At 22.0% G+C, this 19936-nt stretch overlaps 3 protein-coding genes across 3 annotated transcripts; 1 reads left to right on the top strand and 2 right to left on the bottom strand.

Annotated features, from left to right (window-relative positions):
• Positions 1-971: 971 nt before the first annotated feature.
• Positions 972-1932, bottom strand: PBANKA_0522800 (40S ribosomal protein S19, putative; the record flags this gene model as incomplete). The annotated part of the gene is made up of 2 exons (XM_034568484.1): positions 972-1487; positions 1930-1932. The coding sequence occupies 2 exons, from the start codon at positions 1930-1932 to the stop codon at positions 972-974; spliced, it is 519 nt and encodes a 172-aa protein (XP_034420469.1).
• Positions 1933-4092: 2160 nt separating this feature from the next.
• Positions 4093-5774, bottom strand: PBANKA_0522700 (alpha tubulin 2; the record flags this gene model as incomplete). The annotated part of the gene is made up of 3 exons (XM_034568483.1): positions 4093-5262; positions 5420-5540; positions 5713-5774. The coding sequence occupies 3 exons, from the start codon at positions 5772-5774 to the stop codon at positions 4093-4095; spliced, it is 1353 nt and encodes a 450-aa protein (XP_034420468.1).
• A 4177-nt stretch (positions 5775-9951) lies between these two features.
• PBANKA_0522600 (erythrocyte membrane-associated antigen, putative) lies at positions 9952-18930 on the top strand (the record flags this gene model as incomplete). Its single annotated transcript, XM_034568481.1, has 1 exon — positions 9952-18930. One exon carries the CDS (start codon positions 9952-9954, stop codon positions 18928-18930), a length of 8979 nt encoding a protein of 2992 aa, XP_034420467.1.
• Between the last annotated feature and the right edge of the window lie 1006 nt (positions 18931-19936).

The raw sequence follows: 19936 nt of genomic DNA, 5'->3' as shown, positions 1-19936 counted from the left end.
TTCATTTTTGTATATAAAATTCAAAGTGTACATAATGTACTTAAATATTATATAAGTTTATGCCGTCATAATTAACAAATTTAATATTTTTTTATTTTTCGAAAAAAAAATTATAACTTTTTAATTTTATTAAATTTTTATATACTTTTTATTTTTTTATATCTATTTTTTTCAGGAAAAATATACATTTATATATATCCATTTTCAATTACCAATATTCTTATTAAATCAAATCTTTATAACAACTACAACTATACACATACGAATTATATTTTCAACATTTACGGCACATTATGTTTTCAAATTTTTATCAAATTTAATAATATACATATTTCCTTTTTTTATACATTATTTCACCTAAACTAGTACAATCTAATTTTCCATAAAATGTTTTAGGAAATACCATTCTTATTAAATAAGAAAAATGTAAAAATCAATTTACTATTTCAAATTTAAATCTTTAATTTTTTTTTTCCCTAATTTATTATATATATATTTTTTTTAAATCTTATCCAAAATATAAAGAAATCGTTATTTTTATTTTACACTCATTTTCCTTATTATATGATGTTTTATCTATAATCAATCATATGAATATTACAAACTTATATAGTTCCCATTATTCTCATTTTTTTCAAAATACAATTTCTAATAAATTTATTAAAGAACTGCATTAGTTCCTATATATATATATATATATATATATATATGCTCTTTTTATTTTGATGTTCTATGTTTTTTTTTCTGTATATATATAATAAAAATAAGTATATATACGCATATATACATATTTAACTATACTGAGCATTCATATTATTAACAAGGAAAAACATATATATAAATAAAAGAAAAAATATTAAATATGCATAATAATAAAAAAAGAAAATATTTACACATCTTATAGATATTAAAGCCCTAAATATTTATTATATATTCGTTAAATATATGTACAATACTTATAAACCATAGTTTTATTGTTTTTCCAATTTATAAACTTTCTTATTAATATACCTAGCAAAGTTATTAATAGCATTTTCACCTTTTATTGTTAATCTTCTTCCTTTTTTTTTAGGATTCTGTTCTACATATCCTATGTTTTCTAATTGTTGTAAAATGGATCTTAAAATTTTCCCACTTGCTAAACTAGTATGATTAGGGGCTACTCCTCTCCTCTGTTTATAACTAAACTGTCGTCTTAAAAATCCAACACCAATATCTGGATGTATATATAATCGTCTTAAAATACTTGATGCTTTAATAAAATACCAATCCTCATCTAAAGGTGCTAATTTTCTTCCTTTTCCAGTTTTTACAAAATTACACCATTTTGGAAAAGTTATTTTATTATGTAGTTTTAAATATTTTGCATATGCACTAATAAATAATTCAGCATCGACATCTTTTATGCAGTTATTTGTTCTAACAAATGGAACGGGTTCTAGTAATTTTTTACTGAATACCCCAATATCATCAGTGAATTCTTCTGCCTATAATAAAAAAAATCAAAATAATAAATATCACATATATACATCTCTTTATAACTAACCATATTTAAAATAACAACACAATATAAAAAAAAATTTATAAATATTCCTAAACTGTATATGCATTCGTATAGCAAACTTTCTAAATGCTATATTTACAATATACTATATGTTTGTATAAATATAAATCCCAACGTTTTGTTTTTTGATATATTTTCCAAATTATTTTTATATAATTTTCGAACCAAATATATCTTAGCAAGTGTAGATATAAAATGCTGTATATATATCTCTATATGCCATTATCGCATTTCATATAATTACATATATTTTAATAAAAAACACATGTACAAATAAATTAATATACTTTAAAACAGAATAAATAAACAGTCATTATTTTTTCATATATATATATATGTTATGTTTTCCACTTTTTTTGACTTACCATTTTCTTATCTTCAAATAATAAAAATAATATTTTGAGAAATAATTTTTTGTTTATTTTTCAATAATCCTTAATATAAAAAATATATTTTTATATAATTTATATTTTCATTATATGATGGAAATTCTTAATTATATCTTTTTATAATTGTAAATAAATTTTACATATTCTGTTTTTTTTTTTTTTTTTGAGCATAATGAAAAGTTTTTATTATAGATTTAAGGCTTATTAATATGTATAAAAAATTTATTATTTTAAAAAAAATATGGTCATACCCCAATATAATTTTTATAAATAATATATACATATTAATTGGTCAATTTTTTATATTTATTAACTTACAAATTTGTAATATTGCATATATATATATAATATATATATATATAATATGTTAATTTATATTCCCATGGGGCTTGTTATATCCTATATACATAATTATTTATATATACTAAATTATTTGCAAGTATCGGATAGCGTTTTATGTATTTTTGTTTGTTATTTTGAAAAAATAATAATCCCCATTTTTCAATTCATATAATAAATAAATGTATATTAATTATATATATACATAAATGTTTAATTATTTCGCCCTATATATTATGCATATAATTTTACATATAAATAAGTAGCATTTTTTTAGCGTATGTATAAAAAATGTATATTCTTCAAAACCCCCCACAGCTCCACACAAAAATAAATGGGAAATGTATTTTTCATATTTTATATATATATGGCATATTTTTTCCTTTTTTAGTTTTATTATTTTAATTAAAAGAATATTACAATAACGTATTTTTTATAAAGTTTAAAAGAAACAAATTCTTACTTTTTTAATATTTACAAGTTGTTAATTTTAGCTATAGATATACATTTTTACGCTGTAAAAAATTATACAAAATTATATTGCTTGCTCATAAAAAGGAAAATATTAAAACCAATATAATTATGCATATTAAATAATTCTATATATTATATATGTATATATATTTTTTTTCAAAAATTTCTTCAAATTAATCTTCAACATTTATGTTTTTATTATATAATAACTAGTATGCAAAATAAAAACATTTATATAAGAAACATTTATTTGACATAAAAAATTCAACATTTTCCTAAAATTTACCTTATTATTCTCTTTGAATATATATATAACCAAATAAGACCAAATCACATGATAAAATTATTATGCTTCATTAAAAGGTTTATCAGGGGTTGCCTGAAAAATTGTAGCTTCCTACTATGCTCATATTGAAACTCTAAAAATGACAACAATAAAAAAAAAATTGCATATAAAATTCTGAACAGTCATATAATAACATTTTTTATTATTAACTGTACATAAAAACATTTACTATTCCAAAAAAGTTGTATAAAACCCTATTTATATTTTCTTATATATCAAAAATATTTGTAACCAATTGTTTACTGTATAATTTCATCGTTACCTTGATGGTATACAACTATTTAAAAAAACGAATAGGCACTGTAATAACTTAACAATAATATTATGGCGATATTTAATATATCATACTAACAAGTTTTGTTTAAAAATAATCATAATTCAGTCTGGTCATTTGTATTTACTTATTTATTTATTTATTTACTTATTTATTTATTTACTTATTTATTTATTTATTTACTTATTTATTTACTTATTTATTTATTTACTTATTTATTTATTTACTTATTTATTTGTTTACTTATTTATTTATTTACTTATTTATTTATTTACTTATTTATTTATTTGTTTACTTATTTATTTACTTATTTAATTACTTTTTTTTTAATTTATTATGAAATACCAAGGTTTTATAAATAGCGGATATAGTTAATTCTACACATTATTATTTTATTTTTTTTATTATTATCCCTATACATACGCTTATATATATTGAAGTAATTGTAAGTTGTCTTACTTATTACGGAATGCACACACACATATTATGCATGTATATGTTTTACGTGAATATATGTTGAAAAAAAAATAGGTAGTATATATTTATACATATTTATTTATATACACAGATATAGAGTAATAATTCCTCTATGAAGGTCAAGGGAGTTAGAGATGAAAAAAAAAAAAAAATTCAACGTATGCAAAGTAATGTATATATACATGCACGTCGGTGTAAACACATTTTATGTGATACATAAAAAGCTTGTTTATTCATATCCTTCATCTTCTCCTTCGCCATCATTTGTTTCAATTCCGACTTCTTCATAATCCTTTTCTAAAGCAGCTAAATCTTCTCTAGCTTCACTAAATTCTCCTTCTTCCATACCCTCACCAACATACCAGTGAACAAATGCTCTCTTTGCATACATTAAATCAAATTTTTGATCCATTCTTGAAAAAACTTCAGCAATAGCAGTTGAGTTAGAAATCATACAAACAGCTCTCATAACTTTTGCTAAGTCTCCACCGGGTACTACTGTTGGAGGTTGATAATTAATACCACATTTAAATCCAGTTGGGCACCAATCAACAAATTGAATAGATCTTTTCGTTTTTATAGTGGCAACAGCGGCATTCACATCTTTTGGTACTACATCTCCTCTATACATTAAACAGCAAGCCATATATTTTCCATGTCTAGGATCACATTTTGCCATCATAGATGCAGGTTCAAATGCAGAATTTGTAATTTCTGATACAGATAACTGTTCATGATATGCTTTTTCAGCACTAATAATTGGAGCATATGATGACAACATAAAATGAATACGTGGATATGGTACTAAATTAGTTTGAAATTCGGTAACATCAACATTTAATGCACCATCAAAACGTAATGAAGCTGTTAAAGATGATATAACTTGTGCAATCAATCTATTTAAATTTGTATAAGTAGGTCTTTCTATATCTAAATTTTTTTTGCATATATCATAAATAGCTTCATTATCTAGCATAATAGCTACATCTGTGTGTTCTAATAATGAATGTGTTGATAAAACTGAATTATATGGTTCAACTACAGCAGTAGAAACCTGTGGTGATGGCCATGAACAAAAATTTAATTTTGATTTTTTTCCATAATCAATAGCTAATCTTTCCAATAACAAACAACCAAGCCCACTACCTGTACCACCACCTACAGCATTGAACATTAAAAACCCTTGTAAACCTGTACAATTGTCAGCTAATTTTCTAACTCTGTCTAAACATATATCTACTATTTCTTTTCCAATTGTATAATGTCCTCTTGCAAAATTATTTGCTGCATCTTCTTTTCCTGATATTAATTGTTCAGGGTGAAATAATTGGCGATAGGTTCCGGTTCTTACTTCATCAACCACAGTGGGTTCTAAGTCAACGAATACACATCTAGGGACCTATAAAGAGCAAAATTTATACATATAAAGCTAACCATATTCATAACAAAAAACGGGTACTAAATTGATACCCAGTTTTAAGAAAGTTATATATTCCCCAGCGTATCATAAGCAGGTTGTTATTTTTTTTCTGTTTTTTTTCTTTCCCTCTCCTTACATGTTTTCCAGCCCCAGTTTCAGAAAAAAATGTATTGAATGCATCATCACCACCTGCCACAACTTGATCACTGGGCATTTGACCATCTGGTTGGATTCCGTGTTCTAGGCAAAAAAGCTCCCTAAAAACAAAATAATATAAGTCATGATTTTAGAAAAAATAATCAAATAGAACCAGCAAAATCGATCGACATGCACATCCTTACTTATCCATCGAAATGGAGTTTTTCAGTTTTTTTAGTTTTTTTTTTCAGCTTTTTTAGTTTTTTTTTCAGCTTTTTAGAGAATTCTTACCAGCAAGCATTTCCGATTTGAATACCTGCTTGACCAACATGGATGCTAATAACTTCTCTCATTTTCGAATAAATTTATCTAAAATAGAAAAAAAGGGAATATACTATAAATAGAATTTAATTCAATCAATCTAAATATAATATCAAACGAGCCATGCCTACACAATACACACATGAAATATAAGCATGTACATATAAAGGACAGAATGCCACATAGTTATAAATATATAGATAATTAAATAAAAACTTAAAAGGGGATCAGACATATATTTGTATAATGGCATTCCGTTAAAGGCATATCATTTAGTGAAACACATATATAAACACATTTACACAAAGAATTTATTTATATATATTATGTAAAAAATATATGTATATGCATTTCTAAAAGCAAAGGTAATAAAAAAATGTGTTATTTTTATTACCTTGTTAATATATATTATATAATTATAACAGTCAATGAATATAATGCTTATAGAATATAAATTACATAAAATCACTTATAATTTTTTTCTTAATTATTATACTTTTTCGAAATAAAAAGTATATATTATAACTTTATATATATTTATACATTTATATACATAATATTCGAATATATATTATCTGCTATGTTTACTTCTTTATATGGTATAAACTATTAATTCACAATCTTTTTTGTAATTTATTTTTTTCAATAACACAAAAAAAAATGAATTGTGTAAAATGTGGATATATCTACATATATAGTATGTGCAATGAATAATACCTATTATATTTTTTTTTTCTCTATATATTGTATAAAAAAAAAAATAAAATAAAAATAATACTGAAACTCATAAAAAGTATATGATATTATTGTAAAATGTCGGATAATATATATATTACTATGTTTAATATTTTGTAAAAAAAGCAAAGACAGAAATGCATATTTTAGAGATATTTCTTATGCGAAGTCTCTAAAAATATATGGCTTATAAAATAATAGGGATAAATCGCGGAAATATAAACAAAAAATAGTTTATTTTCAATACTTTTTTACATAATATCTATAGTAAATTTTTTCGGTTTTTTTTGTGTACACTAAATACGAGACAAGAATATTTAATTACAAACTTTTTTTAGAATATATATCTTCATTATATCCTCTACATAAAACAAAGACACATCATGTATATACGAACATTTTTTTTATTTCTTCACATATATATCATAGATTTTGTGGAAAAATATATCTGTACACATATATGCTAATTTTTCTAAAAGTATATAAAATCAGCTAAAAAATTAATAAAAAAAATAAATGAAATATATGTACATGTGCACATCAGGAGTCTCTTACCTTAGTTTATTTATTTATTTTTTTTTTATTTTTTTTTTTTTGTTTATTATTTTATTTATTTACTAGGATTCATACTCCTTTGCTATATATACTTATATCAATAAATTTGATTAATTATCAGTTATAAATATATAGTGTGTTCATAATTTTAATAAAAATAAATACACTATAATAAAATGTGTTATCTATATATATCTATTATTAATATTTTTTTTCCTTTTTCATTAAGCTTATAAATAAAATTTACAATAATTAAGAGCATAAAATCTTGTAAATATTGTATATAAAATAAGTCGCTTAAATTAGGACGTATTTTCAAATACCCCTATTCATTCCATTTTTTATTTTTTTTTTATTTTTGTGCAAGTAGTACTATGATATGTGCATTCCCTAAACGCACAGTAATATTGATCAAATTTAATAAAAATAGAGAAATAAGCAAAAAACTATATCAACAAATCACATACATATATAATTAACATTTGTACTATTATTAAACTTGTATATTTGCGTACACACTATCCTAGAATACACCATATTATATATCCCATTTTTTTTAAATAATAAATAAAAAAACGGGAATAAATTTTTATTAGTAGCAAGCAATGCATTACATAGATATAAACTTAATTTTTTTTCAAAAAAACAAAATAATAATGATTCAATATTACAAATATATTATAATACATTCCACAATTAACAATATGTTATTTCCTTTTTTTAAATTAATCTAAATTTAGTAAACAATTTTATTTAAAAAAAAAAAAATCAAATATATATTTCTAACCTTATATGCGCTCATATATTTCACTATATGTTTTAATTATTACTAAAATAAAACATCCTTAACATTTTTATGCATTTAATTTATAACGACTAGAAGGGGTAACTGCATTTGTCAAAACAAAAAAAAAAGTAACCCAATCCTTTATAAGAAATAAAAAATAGTTCTGAATATATAATAAAAAGAAAACGTTAAATATTCAAAAGATGACAATATAAATTTCGATATATATGGAATAAAGATATATCCATAAAAATAAAGGAAACGACACATACTAATATCCTTTAAATAAAATACAACATATCAAAGACAATACAAACTTTAGAAATAATTCCTAAATTATTCATAATATTATAAATGTCTACACATTTTATATTTATATATGTTATATAACTCTTTAAATTTATAAAATAAAATAAAATAAAAATAAAATAAAATAAAATAAATGGAAATTTCTTTAAATATTTTCCTGATTATCCTTTTAATTTTTTTAAAAGAACCAAAAATTCTCCATTATCATCTCTGCTCAAACTTTGTATTATTTTATAATTAAATATAATCAACATATTTACAAAAAAATTCAACAAAATTATTAACGAATTCAATTTTATAGGCCATATCAGGCATCCTATACCTTTTTTAATTATAAGAATGTGTATTCTTTAATTCTTTTTTTTTTTTTTCATAATCATTATTTAAAATATTAAAAATTATTATGAATATAATATACTATTTTTTATAAGCTATTATATATGTATATACATGCATATAATATGAATTATATTTTTTTCACATTTTACATATTTTTGTCAAATAAGTAGAAAATTATCCTTTTCCCCATACTATATTTTATCTATCCATTATCATTAATATGTCAACTTGTTATATTTTCCAAATAGAAATATAAAAATAAATTTTGTGCAAAAAAAAATCTATATTCTTCATTTTTTTTCGAAATATCCAAAGTTATATTTTTTTTTTTTTTGAGAAAATCACAATTAAAGTACACAATAAATTATACCCATAAATATGTCAAACAAATTATCAAAATATCAATTATAGAATATATAGTAATTGGAAAATATATTCATATATGTATATACACATAATATATATACTATTATGTATACCTTTCCCATTTTAATTAAAAACATACCTGTATATATATTTTTAAAAAAATTAAAATATACAATATTGTATCTTATTTATTATGATATTCATTTATTTTACAAACTATTTTTAAATTAATTAAATTAAAATTATTATGTAAGTGTTATATATGCTCATATTAAAATGAACGAATCTGCATATATGCATTTAGTATACACAAAAATCCTTATATTACAACGTTTTTAGTTAAGTTCATTTATTTTTATATATATTTTTTTTTTAACTTAAAATTTTATGCTACTTTATTTATTTTTTTATTTCCAAATGCAGTTATCTATGTTTTTGTAAAAAAAAAAAGTATTTTGAACAATGTATTTATGATCTTTGATTTTTTTTTTTTTTAACTATAATAAGTTCATGAATTTATAAATATATTCGTTTGTTTCCTATTATTTTTTTTATTTTTTTTACTTTCAAAAATATATTATAATTGTAGCAATATATACATGTTTTATTCTGATATTTCACATCCTTATATTTAACTGGCATATATTGAGCACAAGCATTTATCCATTTTTTTTCATAAAAACCGAAATAAATACAACAATACAAATATGACTTATACTGAAAGTATATAGAATATAAAATAACAATTATATTACAATTATTCAAAACAAACAACTCCAAAAAATATTAATAAATCGCTTTATATATAATTAAGACATAACACATTTATATATATACTTCTACACAGTTATATAAGGTATTCATTATATAATTCAAAACTTTATTTTATAATTTAAACCCATTACCGAAATATGGTGAATTTCAAAGAGGTTTCAAATTTATTTGCTCACAAAAAGGATATGCCCTAACGACATCTCATAATAAAAAAAAGAAAAAAGAAAACAGAAAAATATAAAATTAAATAAAAATATAAACATTTATGTATATAGCCATATCTGCATATTGAGCATATTCATATATTTAAAACTATATTCTGCTCAAACTTTATTAAAATAAAAATGAGCGATTTTTTTAATAAACAAATTATTAGTAAAATATGTTTTATCAAAGATAGTAATATGAATGATCAAAATAATATTAGCATCAATCAAATAACAAAAGTTACAAATTTTATGAAAAAAAAAAACACAAGTATGTCATTATGCGAATATGAAAATATGATAAGTTGCAAATTATATCATAATAATTCTGAAGAAAATTATATTCAGAAAAACAAAGTCGAAAGTTCAAACAATGATAATGGTGATGGGGAAAAGAAAACCAAACATTTATACACATCTAAAAATACCCAAAATAATTATAATATTAAAAATATTTCAATCTTTAGTAACTATTCAAAAGGATATGGCAGTGACAGCAAAATATACACATGTAAAAAAAGTACCGGATTTGGTAAAAAAAAAAAAAAAAAATATATAATGCAAAATAACGTGCAAAATAACGTACAAAATAACATGCAAAATGAAAACATACTTGATAAGACAATCACTACTAATTCTATACTATCAGAATATGAAAATTGTCAAAATAATTTTGTCAAAAAAAGTAATAATGAAAACGTTAGCTATGATAGTAGTGATACTCACGATTTTAATCAAAACTCAAAAAATAAATTAGACAATGTTATGTATAAAAAAAAAATGAAACAAGTTAATAAAATATTATACAATTTAAATTATTTTACTCAATTTAAAAGTTTAAATTTAAAAAGCTCAATGAAAAAAAAACCACACACTAAAATATATATCAAAAAAAATACTGCTAAAGGACAAGATATTCATAATAATAACAAGGATTCTTCTAATTTTGTAACCTTAAATGAATTTTCAAAATTTAAAATCACAAATGATATTTTAGAAAATAATAATAATAAATCTATAGTCGAACAAGTAAAAGACAACAAAATCCCAAATGATAATTTTACAGATATTAAAAATAACACCGAACATACAAATATATCAAAAAATGCTTATGCTCATAATGAATATGATCTTAATGGCCATCAAAATAACAAACAAAATCAGTATAGTAATAATAATAATAATAACACATGTGAAGATTCTACTTTTTGGGAAAAATGGAATGACAATTATTATAAATCTGAAACTGCCAATTCCACAAATATTCCAAAAAAAAAAATACATAATGATAAATATTTTAAGTCCCTTCTTCATATTGGATTAAAAGATCTTTTAAATAAAAAGAGACAAAAAAAAAAAAAAGCGAATAATAACTATGAAAATATACAAAATATCATTGATAATGAAAATGAACCAACACAAAATACTGAAGAAATAAATTTAACTATTCAAAAAAATATTTCTAATGTCCATAATCATAATGATATAATTAATAATCACAAAAAGCATGACACAAATAATGATAATACCTTAATTTATAATAGTACCGAAAATGCTACATGCCAAAATAAAATTATTAATTGTTCAGAAAAAAATCATAATGTTAATAAAATTATGGCCAAATGTTTCCTTTCAAATCATAATATTTCTCCAAGTAACAATTTTATTTCTCCACCCCATAAAAATTATAAATATCATCTGATAAATAGTATTAAAAATGCATTGGATACAAATCAAAAAAAACAAATGGATTCTACAAATATGAATGAAAATAGTTTTAATTCATTACATTTGCCTACCTCTAATAATTCATACACACAAAATGTCAAAAATCAATTCCCACAAACAGAAAAATTATACAATTCCAATGATCAGCATAATGACATTAATAGTAATTCCACAGAAAATGAAAATTTTCTAGCCAATAATAAGGAGGATTTATTTTTTTCTGAACAAAAAGAAAATATACCCCATAATTTAATTCACCCTATAAATTCGTCAAATATTCAACAAAATGATGAAGCAAATAATAACATTGTGAAAAGAAAGAAACGACGACGAAGGAGGAAACAAAAAAAGAGGAAAGAAAAAAAAAATAAATTTGAAGAAATATTAGAACAAAAGAAAGAAAATAATAGCCATGAAATGAACAAAATAGCTAGTTTGGCAATAAATTTACCTGGGCATGGTAAGGTAAAAAAAAAAAACATCCAACTTACCAATTTTGAAAAGGTAAATAATGAACATTTTTCAAAAAAAAACAAACAATCTCAAAAAAATGAATACACAATCATGTGTAAGGATGAATTTATAAATTTGAAAACAAATAAATTCGGCACATATAGTAATTCTAATAATGAAAGTACAATTATAGAATTATTCCAAGTTCAAAAAAACGAAGCAAGCAAATGTACCGATAAAAATAATCGATCTAACAGTAACCCAAATAGCCAAAAAAAAAAAAAAAAAAATATTCAAAGTAACAAAAAAAAAAACACCCAAAATAATACAGCACCTATTACTAGTATAAACATTCAGAGAAATACAGATCGTAAAGATGGAAATTTCCATGAAGGATATCCTCAACACATAAATAACTACGAAAATAATTTTATTATTCCAAATCCAAACTTTTCACCAGATTATTTATACAATAATTATTTAAATAACATATTTTGTGTGCAAAATTATAATAGAAAATATTTGAGCGACCAAAATGAAGTAGCTATGGAAAAACAAAAAATCAATCTACCATATTACAATCATAATTTAGGGTCCAATTATTATATTAACAATATTATTCCTATGCCAATTAGTAGCATTGCACAAACTCATGCCCTAAGAAATTATCAAAATTATGATTCAAGTTTTAATAATATTATAAATACAAATAATTTATATTACCTTGATAGATGGGGAAATCAAATTTCTCTCAATTCACAAAATGCCCTATTATATAACTATTCAAAAAAATTTTATAATAACACAAACCAAATTTTGAAAAACCAAATTCTTAATTCCACTGATTTTACCAATTATAGTCTATATGATAGACAAAGTTCCGATAAATATTATTTGACTCCATTTAATTCAAGGGAAAATTACAAAATTCAAGAAAATTTTTATTGTGATTTTAATCCGATCATAAATGATTCATTTCGACATATAAACGATATTAACAATGTTGATTCAAATTCAAATTTGAATAAACATTTTAACAATATATATAACTATGGTCATCAAAATGCTGCTACTAAAAGTGAAAAAAAAAAAAAAAAATTATCAAAAAAATATAAAAAAAAAAAATTTCAAGAATTACCATTTCACTTCACAAATTTTATAAATAGCGAAATAAAGAATAAATCAGGAAATAAAAATCAATGTTCTTACATTTGTGATCCAAATAATAAAAACTATGATGATATTTCTAACACAAATCAAAATCAATCCAAATGTTCATGTATATCGAACTATAATACCTCACCTCTTTCAAAACAATATAATGATATGCTTATTACACATAAAGAATCAAACGACTCTTTTTTGAATTTTGAAAATATGAAAAATTGTGACAATAATAACCCCCTGACACAATGGACTTCTCCATTTCCGTATACAAATAATGTATTATATCCTAATAACTTTATTTATAACAACAACATTGTCAATAATAGATATAACTATAATATATCTCCACATCTAGCTACTTTGCATCAACACATGAATTTTTTTCAAAACAAAAATATAAATTTACATCATTCCTTTTGCAATAAACACATAAAACATAACGAAGATTCTGATTTAGAAAAAAATAAAAATAATTCAAAAGTAGAAACACAAAATGTCGATTCTTACGAAATAATAAAAAAAGACCACTCAAAAATAAATGAAAAAAATAAACCCTTAGATAATAACACACCAAAAGATATTTTCAACTATATAGAAAAACAATTTAGAGTTTCAAATTTATCAAACAAATTAAGATCTTATTCCAATCATATTTTAAATAAAAATATAAAAAAAATGCATGATATTTGTATTGATAAAATTCGGTCAATAAGTTTAATATATGAAAAAAAAAGTAATAAAATAAAAAATATTCCTAGATCTATTTCCATAATTCCAGTTAATAATAAAAAAAATTCTTTTATAAATAAAATCAATAACAATAATAACTTATCAAACAATTGTATAATAAATAAAATAAATCCATATATATCACCATTCAATGTATCTATGGAAAATCACGATAAATTGTTTATATTTAATTTATTGCGAACAACCGAAAACAATTTAGTAAATATATTAAATTTTGTTAAGCCTACTAAAGATATTATATTAACAAAAAAATTATTTTTTTTATCATTATTAAAATTAGTAAAACAATTATTTCATTATAATATTCATATATATATAGTCGGATCGAGTGCATATGGCATTGATTCAAAATCAAGTGACCTAGATATTGTTATTCAAACAAATAATTATTCTAATAAATTTATTCTTCACACATTATACAATTCTATAAATAAAATAAAACAGGGAAAATATAATACAAACAAAAATAACATTTCATCTGAATATCTTTACAATAATAACAACGCTGAAGAAAATATTTATATTTTTTTTAAAGATGTTGAAATGCAACTTATTGATTCAGCCAGAGTTCCTATTCTTACTATTAAAAAAAATAATGTTGCATGTGACTTATCAGTTAATACAAATAATTCTATAAAGCATACTGAATTTTTTTTAAATATATTAAAATATTATCCGAATTTAAAAAATGTTATGAAACTTTTAAAACTTTTATTAAAAAACAGAACTATTCCATCTATGAAACAAGGTGGATTACCAACTATTTTATGGATGATGCTTTCTATACGTTATTGTAAATTTCCAGAAAATAAAATTTCAAGCCATACAAATAAACATCCGTTTTATTATTCTGAACATACTATTTCTGAACAAAATTATGATATAAACAAATCGAACCATTGTGAAAATAACTCTTATCAATATTTTGATCAAACAATTGATCCTATATCCTTTAACGATAATTTTTCTGATTTATTATTATATTCTCAAAAATATTTAAAAAATAAAAAATTGAATCAAGAAGAAAAAAAAACATGTATTTTTCCCCCAAATGAATGTAGCAATTCTATAACCAATCAAATTCCCACTATACACTCACACATTTCAAATAAAATAAATACAGAAGGCAATGTTCAAACTTATACACAAATTAACAAACAAATAATACACACAAATTCTAACACAGATACTAAAGACACTCCATCTATTCGAGATTCAAGTTTATCCAATTTAAAAAAAAAAAAAAAAAAAAAAAATGATAAAATTAGCTACAATACCCTTAGCGAAAAGTTTTTGAGCTTATCATATAATTATGTTCATAAATTTTTTTCAAAAAATTCCAACAATTCTCGAAATAATAATAAGCATGAAAATGCAAAGGTACGTAATAATATAAAATTTAAAAATGATGGAAAAAATCGGAATAATAAAATAAACTCTCTAAAAATTTTACACAAAAATAGTAAAAAAATTGCAAAATATCAAAATATTATAAATAGTAAAAAAAAAAAAAAAAAAAAATTACCTTTAACCAATTATTTAAATGGTTTTCAACATAATATAGAAGAAATACATGAAGAATATTTTTTATATGCATCCCCTCTTTTATATTCATTATTTATTTTTTATAATGCTTTAAATTCAAGAACAAAATTAATGAAAATTATTAATATAATTGATGAAGATAGATGCTATAAAAAAAATATTTATGAAACAAATAAAAAACTTTTATCACCTGCATGTCATGGAGGTGTATGGGATGATTTACTTACTCTTTATGATCCTATATATAGTTTTAATTACGATATTTTTTTTAATAAATCAGCCAATTTATGTCCCGATTTAATGCACTCAAATCCTAACGGACCAAGTTATAGGCTACGCGCTAGAAGCACTGTCGGGGCTCAAACCGGAAATACAAATCAAAGAAAAAACGAAACCGATTTTGAATTAAAAGATTCTCATAGACTCAATATCTCATTATCTAAAAATGTTATTTATCAAACAAAAGAAAATAAAAATAATGATCAAATTCGATCACTTCAAAGAAATCTATCAAAATTTTCAAATCAATATTTAGGTCGAAGTTCAAGTCAAACTTTGAGAAAATCAGGAAATGATCGCCCTGAACTTTATCATAATTTGAATGAACAAATAAAAAATAAAAAAAATGATATTAAACAAAATATAATTTTTCAATCAAATTTAAATAATGAAAATATTAGAAATGCTCAATTTGAAAAAAATAAATTATTAAATAATTGGGATAATTTACACTATTACAATTCTTTGGATAAAAACAATGAATCCGAAATAAGCACAATAAATGAGGATTTGGAAAATAATTCGATCAATAAAACAAATTTAAATAATTATGATACATATTTTATTGAAAATTATAATAATCAATATGATTTAAAATGTGAAAATTCTTCATATATACAAAAACAATACAATGAAAAGCTATGTACACCTTTAAAAGAATGTAGTGACCAAATTGGAAACAGTAATCAAAATAAACCTGAACAAGCAAGAAACATGCCGGAAATGATAAATAATGTTCATACAAATAATTGCCAAAATGAATGCAATTTAGATGAACTTATATGGTCTCAAAATTATAACAGTAAATATAACCGAAGTTCTCAAATTTGGAGTAACTACAAAAATAATGCTTTTGAAAAATTGTATGAGCATAATATTGATTTATCAAGCAAGGTAAGCAGTGCAACTTGGTTAATTTATTTATACGAATTAAAACGGGCCAGTTTTTTTATTAACTATTATATTCACCACATGCACATGCTCATGTCATTTAAAAAGCTACTCAAGGATTTTGAACAAAATTGTGACAAAAACCTCCAAAAAAAATATGACCAAAATTTCGGGTTGTTCCAAAACAACAAATGGGTTGTTCTAAAGAGGGAAGACATTTGGAAGGAAGATGGAGAAACAGCCAAATTAGTATCCCCCCAAAAAAAATATAACTTCGAAAATCATATAATACTAAACAATGGAAATGATAATGATAATAATTATGACTATGGACATGCAAAATTAAAAGAAATTCCTAAATATTCTGAACAAGACAGAAAAAATATATCAAATGAAATAATATGTTCTCAAGATTTTGATGAAAATATATCTAAACAAAAGCATATAAAGAAGCTAAAAAGGCAAAAAAAAAGTGTAGAACTTATAAAAAATATGAAACAAATTTTAAAATCAATAATTCAAAATTTAAATTATTCTATAATTAGTTTATTCGAAAAAACAAAAGGTGATATATACACACTACCATTCCATTTAAATTCAGAAAAAAATACGAAAAATAATGAAAATGAAAAATATGCAGAACTAAATATTTACCCTAGTACAAACCCACCAGAGAATGAACCAGCTCTCGACAACGATTTATCCAACTATTCCACTAAAAATTATAAAAAAATACATGATAATAATATTCTTAACAATAATAATTATGATACTGTGATTAATGCATTTGGGTTGGTATTAATTGAAGGCAAACTTATTTTTGTTAAATTTTTAAATGTATGTATTGATAAACAAAATTTTTGGAATGAACTATTTTTATGTAGGAGAGATATCAAAACGGTTATGCATGTAAAACCAATGGACGTTATTTTTGTTTCAAATAAAAAAAAAAAATATTTAGATGCTTCTAAAGCACGCTCTACAAAAATCACAGAATTTAACTCCAAACATAGAATAATCGAGGAAATGAATCAAAACAATAACAAACCAATATATTTTTCCCAAAAAAATAATAAATCAGATCGAAAAATTGAAAACAATTTAAACCCAAACGTTCCTTCTACAAATTTATTCGAAACAGATAAACCAATCACAAATGAAAATATTTATCATCAAGTAGTATCTGAAAAAACACCTAGTGAACCTATCTATGATGAATCCAATGCAAAAAAAAACAAAAAAAATCGAACCACTTCCTCATCAGTAAATCATGATAAAATATATTATGAAAACAATGTGCTTGGGGAAGATAAGTCAATATCTTCAAAATATGAAACATATAATTATAATAATACACAACATCCACCTGATGCATATTCTAAACACACATTGAAAACATATAAACAATCTAAAAATGACAAAAATGGAAAAGAAAATGAAGAAACGGATAATGAGGCTGGAGAAAGCGCAGGTACTGAGCAAATTATAAAAGATAAAATTAAAAACTGGGATTTTAAAAAACAAAAACGAATACATAAATCTAGCAATTTTATTTATAACGCTAAAAATAATTATATCGGTATTTTAATAAATCAACATAAATATAGAAATGATATTTTCGCCAAATATACAAACACCGAAACAGGATCAGACAAGGGAAACATAATAATTCAAAAAAAATGTCAAACATGCAAAAATGACGATAGTTATAAATGTACCAATATGTGTCAAGACAGTACTAAAGACAACGTTCTTCTTGTAAACCCATGCAATTTTGTTACGCGGATAAATGTGAAAACTATTTATGTTTCTAGTAAACATATTATTAATAAAGATTTAAAAAATGCCATATTTGAAAAAACAAATTTTAAAGAAAATAATATTAATGAAAACCTTAAAAAAAAACAAAAAAAAATTAATTCGAACAATATTCAACATAATGAGCAAACGAATGATGATATATACTCCATACAAATTATTCCAAGATGTGAAATAATGAGATATAAAGAATTAATAAAAATTATGAAGAATAGCCCATATTATTATAAAGTTGCAAAAAACATTTCAAATACTACTAAAACTCCTCTTCAGCAACCTGTACCTATTTGTAATTTCTGTTCAACAAAAGGGACATTTAATATAAACACAAATCATTTTATGTTTTCTAATATATATGAAGATGCTAGAACAGAATTAGCCACAATTATAAGTGGCATCATTACGAAACAAAAAAATAAAAATAAAAAAATAAAAATAAAAAATCTTAGTATGAATAATAACAAAACTGAAACCCTAAATTCTTAATTATACTGATAATCAAAATTACCAAATATACAATATATTTTGTATCACATAGCAGCTAAATTTGAAATTTACCGCGTAACTAAAATAAAGTTTTATTCTCAATTTTTTAAATCTACCTTTTATCAAATTTTATATATTCACTTTTATTTCCATTGTAAGGGATTGTCAAATTACCATGGAAATGCAAACATATATATACACCCCTATGTATGTATAAATATCGTCGCAAAGAAATGCACCACTATATTAATGAACTTTGCAGATTTTTATTTTCCTTTTTTTTGTCAAAGTATTTTTTCTTCCATTTTTCCTTTTTTGTTTCTCTATGTATGTTTATTTATAATTTGAATATCCCATTTTTAATTAACTTTAACAATGTATTTGCTTTCAATTTAAAACGATTTGTTTCTTATTTATCTAATGAAATAGCTATTCGATAAATATTTTATCATATCTTTTTTTAATATATGTTGTTACATCATATCTTGGAAAATAATTTTTAGTGAAATTTCTATTAAATTTTTAATACATACCATTTATATTATATCCACATATATATTCCTGATACAACTATAAAATTGTTTCCACACACAAACTTTATCTCAAAAAATATATTTTTTTAATATTTAAAAATATTATGAATTAGTCAGAATAAATTTGGCAACTAGCCAAAATTAAAAAAAAATATATATTGCTAACATACAGCTAGCTACCTATGATCATCATAATTTTTGAATATTAAAAAATTTATAAAAATTTGGCGTTTTGTCTATTAAAAGTTTTTAATGAAATGACAAATATTTATACATTTTAATATTCATATTTAAATGCAAATATTCCAAATAAAACAAAAAAAACAAAAAACACAAAAAATGAAGAAAAAAAGAAAAAGAAAAAGAAAAAATCATTGTTAATAGAGGAAAATATGTGTATACATGCACCAATAACTTAGGTTATTTTTATCGACATATCGTTGAGTGTTAGAACTCTGCTAAACCGCATTTTG

Source organism: Plasmodium berghei (genome assembly GCF_900002375.2).
Source record: "Plasmodium berghei ANKA genome assembly, chromosome: 5".
Taxonomy (NCBI): domain Eukaryota; phylum Apicomplexa; class Aconoidasida; order Haemosporida; family Plasmodiidae; genus Plasmodium; species Plasmodium berghei.
The sequence above is the reverse complement of the archived record's forward strand: the minus strand, read 5'-3'. Positions and strand labels throughout refer to the sequence as shown.